At 40.7% G+C, this 8,366-nt stretch overlaps 1 protein-coding gene across 4 annotated transcripts in view; it reads right to left on the bottom strand.

Annotated features, from left to right (window-relative positions):
• Nucleotides 1-2,777: 2,777 nt before the first annotated feature.
• Nucleotides 2,778-8,366, bottom strand: part of LOC106917049 (tenascin-like) — a 42,773-nt gene continuing 37,184 nt past the window's right edge. For all 4 annotated transcript variants that reach the window (XM_014985709.2, XM_014985712.2, XM_014985715.2 and 1 more), the window contains 6 exons: nt 7,112-7,250; nt 6,633-6,784; nt 6,393-6,489; nt 6,143-6,304; nt 4,226-4,389; nt 2,778-3,477 (listed from right to left, as the gene is read on the bottom strand). In XM_014985709.2, the coding sequence (XP_014841195.2) occupies nt 3,367-3,477; nt 4,226-4,389; nt 6,143-6,304; nt 6,393-6,489; nt 6,633-6,784; nt 7,112-7,250 (825 nt within the window). In that variant the 3' untranslated portion in view covers nt 2,778-3,366. The remainder of the gene's footprint in view (nt 3,478-4,225; nt 4,390-6,142; nt 6,305-6,392; nt 6,490-6,632; nt 6,785-7,111; nt 7,251-8,366) is intronic.

The following is an 8,366-nucleotide window of genomic DNA, read 5'->3' as shown; positions in this document are numbered from 1 at the left end:
AATGCTGTTTCTGCAAGAAAGAAACATCGAACAATACTCTGTAGAGCCAATTAAAAGTCAGGTTAAAGATGCCTCATAAGAGCAGAGGTTTAATAATAAACATAAGAAAATTTTTTATGTCTTACAAGAAAGGCACAGATTATCTCATCATGTCATCCTCCAAGCGAGTTGGTGTAAATAGACTCCTGACCGTGAAAAATAAGTGTCGCCGTTCCTGAAAAGATGTACAGAATTAACTTGAGTGCTCTGATTGCCATTACAGCCGAGCTTTATTAGAAGGACACTTGACTGCATTTAGAAACATCTCTGGATGAAATTAGACCGGGGCGGAATGCCCTGGTAGAAATCCAGGTCAGAAGTTATTTCTACACCTTGAAGTTAATATGGAAAATTCCCAGCTCTGAGCAGGCAGACAGCCAATGTCTCATCATTCCTCTTTGTCGTGTTCAAACACAATGTTCTGAAAACCAAAACCAGCTGACAGCTGAACCTCCTGGGTTTCTGCGAACATGCAAAAAGGCTGATAACTAGCTCCGCTAAGCAGAAGCTGTTACTCCTCCGCTGGTGACTAAGCAGTGACGGTTTCTCCAGATGGTCCAAATGAGAGATGCAAGGTCTCGCAAAACTGTCGGTATCCCTTGAACTAATTCACATTCCGTCACGTCACAACCACAAAATACAGTAGATTTCATTGGGATTTTATGTGGCCGAACAAAAGTAGGTGGTGGGGGAAAATAATGCACACTGGAGTCAACATTTTGTGCAAGAAAGAGTGCGGTTTTGGGTGCTGTGGTGGTGCAGGAGTTAAGCACAACCCAAATATGGAGCCCTTAGTCCTCGACGAGGCCGTCATAGGTTCAATTCCCGGTCTGGCGACCTTTGCCGCATGTCTTCCCCCTTCTCTCATTACCCTCTTTCCTGTCAATTCACTACCAAATGAAGGCCACTAGAGCCAATAAAACCTAAAAAAAACAAGGAGTGCGGTTCAACTGCAAACCTGCCAAAACATGGCCGTCTGAGCTCACTTCAATCAAACCGAGTCCTAGGTTCTTAGGCAGACCGGACTTAGCGTCTTAAATCCAGTCTTAGCACTCACACCTCCCCAAACCTTCAAGACTAAAGAACTAGAGTTTGATGAAAGCTGATCTGAATGCACCCTAATACAGAGTTTGGCCATCAGGCTCCTTAAATCCCCTGAAGACAGATGAGATAATTGCAGCCAGGTGTGTGATCTGCAGCAGGACAGCCACACCCTCCAGCAGAGATCCTCTGTGCAGGAAAGAATCTCACACAGGAACACAAAAACACACCATGGCTGGGCAGAAAACCCAAAGTAATTGCAGCTGTAAGCAAATCATGTTTTGATAAAGTATTGACTCACTTTTTAGATTTTTATTCACAAAAAACATATTTCCCCTATACACTATTGTTAGTCAATCTCATAACTCAGTAAAACATAATAGTTTGTGGCTATGATATAAAAAAAATGTGGAAACGCTTCTGAACTGAAACGTACTAGAGGAAAAACAAAAGCAAACAGAACCACAGTTCATTACAGTATTCTAAACTCCAACACCTGGCCACAGATGAAAACCTGAGACAACCTACTTTTAAATGGAAGTAGGACACAAATCAATCATTTTTAGCCAAACTGTCTCACAAAAGACTGATTTGAACAGATTGGCCAACACCAAATCTGAACATTGCTCCAATTTACTGCGGGCGGATTCAATGAAATCAGCAGAAAATGTATCGATTTAGCAAAAGCCTTGAGTGGTTTGCTAAAACAGGCTCCTGTTGCAAAAGAGAAAAGATAAACTTCAAACTTTGGAACGGGGATGAGAACCTGCTGCACTCTTAACCTTATTCACCGAGGCTGAAGCTTCATCTGTAGCTGCATTTTCATTACAAATGTGTGCAAAACATTGATGATATTCCACTAATATTTTATATATATATGTTGAAATTGTGGTGTTTCCATTAAATAAGACACGCTACAAAAATCACAAGTGAAAACGTTTGTTCACACCATCAATCATTAAAAAACGTGTTGCGCCATCATCCTACCTTCCACTTCCTGCTGTTGTCTTCGTCTTTTCCGCCAGTAGTAATATCCGGTTGTTGATCATGTGACTCTTGTAACGCAGAAAGAGTGTTCACATTGCAAGTTTTGCGAAATATATTGATTTTGATACAGCTGAAAAGCCCTCATCATAAGTAAGCTTTTAATTGAAAAAAGTGAGTTTACCCCCTAAGTTATTGTGTTTCCATTAAGCAAATTTATTTTTGTAGCTCCAATTGCGCAATTATATGGTCAGCTGAAATGCAAGTACTGATACACGTAGCAACTGACATACTTTAATGCTACTCAAATCAGCCTCTGATAGAAAAAAATGTTTAAACTCGAGTTTTGTGCATTTCTAATACCAAATAGGAGGAAACTTCTTTGCAAATTCATGCATTACAATGTCCTCTGCAGAGATGAATCATTCCTTTTGAAGTATCTAAATTGATGTGACCGGGATCGTCAAAGTGGGAAACAGTATCACCAAACTGCACAGAGGCGGATCAATAATACATTAATGGTTAAATTAACATTAAATTAAATTCCAGCGCTTTTTAATGCCTTAAGCCCTCTTATCGACCCGAATAAGAAATACTACTTTCCGTTGTACTTCTACGTCTGAACCATAACGGAGTTTTTGAACACAGAGTAAACACTGCCATCTGCTGGAGGAGACGCAGCTTAACAGGAAAAACAAGAGCTCACTCCCACGTATCAAACCAACCGTTTTTTATTTGTATACAGAGCACCGGATGCTACTTTCTTTCCAATCAAAGATAAAAAAAAACAAAACAAGAAGCAAATCAGATTTTAAATATGAACAGCAAGCACATTGGTGAGTGGTTTCACAATAAACACTTAATTTATGCTCATCAAAATGACTTTTTTTTGTTGCTTATTTTTTGAAAATTAATTCAACATACAATGTCACTGGGATACAGCAGGGGGCGGGGTTGTAAAAGGTCACAGATCTCTTATGCGTTTGCTTGTTCCCCTTAAACACGTTATTGTTCATATACAGGACTCTTAAAAAGACAACAGGTCAACGACAACTTTGTTTGGGAGGAAATCACATGACCAGGAGAACTAACTGCGCACTGCCAATCTGGGTCGCTGATGTGATTTTACCAGGCTGTTTTGTAAAAGTCTGAACTGGACTCCAGGAAGTCCCACAGTGCTGGTTTGTGTGTATTTATTTATATATTTATTTTTTAAGAGAGTGATTCTAAAAGCCAGGGGGCGCTCTTCGGAGACGATAAGGTGCAGGAGTGGAAGGGTCTGGAGTGGGGAGTCTCGGGAATTTACGATCGCTTTTTTCGGCTCTCCAGGTTATTGAAGTTGGCTGGCCTAATCTTCATTTCTGCAAATTCGATCGAGTGTTCGTGGCCCTTCCAGTGGAACCAGTTTATCCCCTGTGGAGAAAGAAAAAACCATAAATACAGCTGCTAACACATCATTAAAAACGCTCCACAGAGAGACACAAATCTGTTTTTCCTCACTGTTTTGCATTAAATCAAAGTAAATTTGACTTTTTTGGGGGGTGAGAAGGATTACCTGACCTAAAAATGTCAAAATAATGAGAAAGAAGACTTCTTATATCAGCTATGTTTTTTTTTCTTTATAGTCAAAAAATAACATACTAATATTACTCTGCTTTTAAATAATTTGAGAAAGCCGTAAATGATGATGTCATGAATTTGTGAGCTCCTGATAAGCTTGATGTAATTTTGGCATTTCTTCTTGACATTTAAGAAAACCAACTCATAATTTAAAAGGTACATCTACCAAATATCGAGGAAATATACAAAATACTCTGTGCAAATTAAAACAAACAGGAAAAAAATGCAAACTTTTCTCACTCATAAATCTAACATTTAGCAACCCTGACTGACCTGGAACATTAGATGTTAATTTCATTTCATTTAAGTGAGAAAATGTGAAACGCACTGTTTAAAATAGTAATTTTCTAACATTAAATTAAAGCTCCTAAGAGAAAAGAAACACTAAGATCATGAGAAAAATAAGTCCATTAACAGGACTGCATTAATGATGGAATAAAGTTACAGAAGTACTGAAATAGGCATAAAAGCTGAGACAGTTTTGTCAAGTGAACAAAGGTTTTCAAAAAGTAAAAAAACAAAAAACGAACATGATATATACCTTACTGTGACTGCTGTCACCGTATTTCCCCATGAGGTTTACACGATGGCAGTTTTTATACCAGAAGGCACCTTTGTAGGACAAGGCGCAGTTGGTCACAGCGATGTCGTTATCGTTGTCGTAGGTGGAGAACGGCCGGCCCTGATGGTAGGACATGGAGTCGCCTGGTAGCACATCAAATAAAACCAGTTCCACACATTCAACTCCAAAGGATTGACTTGCTTAAAATAGTTTTTATCAATGGAAGAGTTCAACATGCTTGGAAATACTTGGCTTTTTTTTTTACAAAGGTGCCTTCGCATGACTCATAGGCCACAATTCACCAACTCCTGGTGTTTATTTTTTACATGCAATTTGGGCTCAATATTGACTGTGTAAGCATCTAATTCACAAGGTAAATAGCACTAACATGTTGGCGCAAACATGCCCACCGCCTTTCTGCATCTGATGCTCTTTCTGCTGTAAATATGACCTTCAGCTGCATAAAAAAACTAAAGTTAAAAAGTAGGAATGTTTCCTCACAACAACCCCAGACTTCAACAAATGAAATATCCAGGCACTTTTATGAACTCTAAGAATAATATGTCTCTCTCTAAAGGGGAAAAAGCATGTTTAGGATCTGTCTGTCTACCTATACTGCCATTGTGTTCCACTTTTCCAGGATTGGGCCATGGGGGCAACAGGAGAAAAATCCAGAAATCCTCTACTGAGAAGGTTCATGAAATCAGTTTGTACCCAAAATGTAGCTATTTTTTTAGCCAGATCGGTGTCCAGACGAAGCCCTATCTATGTTTTTCCACCTTCCAGTTCCTACCTTCACTAGTAAACAAGACTCCAACATACTTTAGGCAGACACTGACCTCTGACCTCCAGGAAGCACCGTTTTCTTTTGGAGTTAAGACAAAAGCTGACTTTCACTCTGGCTGCCTTCTGCACCAAAATACTCGAGTGTTTGCTGAAGGTTATTGAATATTGATACCAACAGAACCACCAAATGCGAAAACCACACCACTGCTTCTTGACATTACATGTTGATGCTCAAAACACATCACAGAGTTAGTACTTTTAAAACTTGCCACACAATTTAGAGCAGTGGGGAATTTTAAAGGATGATCTCTACAACCATCTGCATGTTTCAGTTCCAAATGAAAGTACAAAAGACTTGAAGCTGAAAGATCCTTCAAGTGATTTAGAAGAAATTAGGCCATTTAAGTTTCCAGTGTTGTTGGTTAAAATAAGCTTTAGGTTTTGTTCTGACTTCAAACTATCAGAGTTATCCTGTAGCTTTTATGCAGTTGCAAAGTATTTTCCTTCTAGATTGAATTTTACCCTTAGCTTGTTTAGTCAGAATTATAGGAATTACAATTTGAAGTTCAGCAATGAAAAACTTAAAAAGTGGCAAAGCTAATCTTTGCAAGATCAACCTTCTCACTTTATTGTCCTTATTGAACAAAAAGCAGGTAGGTAGTAGGACATTTTGCCTTGTGTAGCTGGTGGAACTGGTGGCTCAGAGTTCTACAATTTACAAATTGTTGTCAAGGGCCAAACCAATTTAAATCAAACAGCAGCAGCTCTAAACACCCCCTCAATCAAAGCATAATCTTAACATGACCCAGTCAAAGTCCAGATCTGCATCCAATTGAGAATCTGTGGTAAGGTTTTTCCATTTATGATCTACTGAGTGTCCACTCTATAAAACTGTAAGCGTTTTCAGCTTTCTTTGCTTTGGGGAAAAGAGAAAGAAATGGAAACCATGTGCCATTTTTCCTTGAATTTCAAAACCATGTACTCCTGTTTGTGCATCTGATAAAATCACAATAACAACATGTGGAAAAGCTCATACGGAGGGTATATTTCAGCCACCCACTGTAAATGACAAGGATTTAAACTTCAGATTAACTTTGGACTGTTGCGTACCTGCTGTTCCACTATAAGCTCCTAAGTAGACTTTGTATCGTGTTCTCGGCTCGGCAAGCGTGAACTTGTCATACTGCGCGTAGGCCGACTCTCCGTTATCTCGCAAGTCCACCCTCAGCTCGTAATGTCCCAGAGACGTGATTTTTTGGAGGTTGGAGAGACCTATAGGCCAAGTTTAAAAAGAGCGTGTGTCAGAGGGTGTGTGGGGGAGGGAGGAGAGTGACGGATGCCAGAAGGGGAATTCTCTTACCCAGCCAGAACTCATCACTCATGTTCCCGAAGCCAGCTGTGTAGCTCTTCCAGTTCCTGAAGAATTCCAGCTTTCCGTTCTGGCGCCTGAGGAAAACCTGAGGAGTACTGGCTTTCATGAGTGCCACAACAACAACAGCTAAGGTCTCTCCGGGTCTGTCTATCATACATCATCAGAAAAACAGGTGCGTCGAGGCTAGCATATTCTGTGTGATCTTGTGGTGTGAAAGTGCTTCCTCACCAACCATCCTCCGCCATCTGTGGTCATGTCACAGTAGACCTGAATGGGCTGGCTCTCCTCTCCTCCTATGTAGACGGTGTACAGACCAGAGGTGGTCTCCCCATTCGACAGAATCTGAGCGCAGTCCCGGGGGCGGGCGTACATCTGTCCAGCTGGAACGCCACATGTTCGAAAGACATCAGAGAAAGATAGAAGCACTTTATCTTCAAGAAATCCATCCCACACCATTCAGGGTCATGAGTGGGAATGGCTTTTGGAAAGAAAGAAAGTAAAGAAGGTTAAAAAAAGAGAAGCTTTTTCCATCTGAGCAGTTTGGGGAGAAGGAAAAATAGACACGGGTGATCTGCTTTTGCTGGAATTAGCATTAGAAACCCATCTGGAATGTTGCGTAACCAGTAATCAGAGCCTCCGGTGCCGACAAAAATCATATTAAAAGGTGACTTTTAGTGATGGATGCAAATACCGAGAGGTTTTCTTACCTTTACTGGTGGAAAAGGTGGTGGTTATGTAGTGACTCCTCTGGCCTCCAGAGATGGCCTGAAGGCGGACACTGTACTCTGTCGAGTCAGTGAGCTGAGACATGCTGTAAGACGACGCTGTGGGGCTTAGCATTACCTCCTGCAGTGACAAAATTAACAGAAGGTTGTTGCTGCAGTTGTGGCCAAATGTTTTCAGATTTGGAGTTTTTCTGTCTGTAAAATCCAAAAGGTTTCCACCTAGGCCAGTTTCACACCAGGAGAGTTTTGTGGGGAGGAAGGACCACCTTTGTTTGGCCTGGTTTCTGTTCACGCTATGCTTTTTAAAGTGACTCACAGCCTTCAAAACTTTGTCATGAAGTTTGAACAGATGCTGGCTCAGGGAGCTGTCACAAAAAGCTGCCCAATGAAAGCAGGAGACGAGGCAGCGAGCAGCAGCGGTTTAAACATTTTCACATGGACGATAAAACATGTCTTGGTTCAGTTTCTTTTTGTATTTCACCGTAATTTCACTAGGAAACCATCACTAACAAAGATGATGCATACAATAACAAAAGTTTTAGAAGCATTTACAAGATGTACTTATTTCCAAGACTTTTAAAAACCCTTTAAAGACGTTCAGAGAGACCTTCTCCTTGATTTAATTGATTTTAGGCAGGTAGAGATATTGAAAAGAGCTTTTCTTCAGTTCAGTCCAGACAAGCCTGGCTTTGGCCTTCCTACACAGTTCTGTTCAATTCTCCTCACCCTTCACTGCTTCATCTGGGCTTTCTCGCATTGACTTGCATTTCTCCAGTAGAATTTCAACCGGGCCGCTCATCGAACAGAAGGAAAATCAATGACGTTGATTTCCCACGCTGTTTTAGAACTGAAGTCTGCCTATGGTTGTAGTTTGCCAATGGGAATTGGCACGTCTCTCTTTGCAGTGGATGATGGTTGTTTGCAGCGCACGCAATTTCCAGTAATCTTCATAGCGAAGCTTCCTTCACGGTCCGCCTGGTGCATTACAGAAATCGCAGCCAAATATTAGCGATTGCGTAAAATTAGCAGTCGTCTCTCAAAAACCGAGGGTACAGATCCTTTGTGTGACGAAAAATATAAAACAAGGCGCGGGTGTTTACCAGGCTAAATCTAGATCTCGAGAAGTTAGATGTTTTATAAGCGAAGAGAGTAGCAACTTGTAGTCTTTGACTGATGTAACCTAGTTGGTATAACTCCATCTACTTTGTAGACGTACCAGTGGTTTAGTTTGCTAGTG

The sequence above is a fragment of the Poecilia mexicana genome, unplaced genomic scaffold (assembly GCF_051168715.1).
Source record: "Poecilia mexicana isolate PSO_F unplaced genomic scaffold, ASM5116871v1 scaffold_12, whole genome shotgun sequence".
Taxonomy (NCBI): Eukaryota; Metazoa; Chordata; class Actinopteri; order Cyprinodontiformes; family Poeciliidae; genus Poecilia; species Poecilia mexicana.
This window is presented reverse-complemented; position numbering and strand designations above follow the sequence as displayed.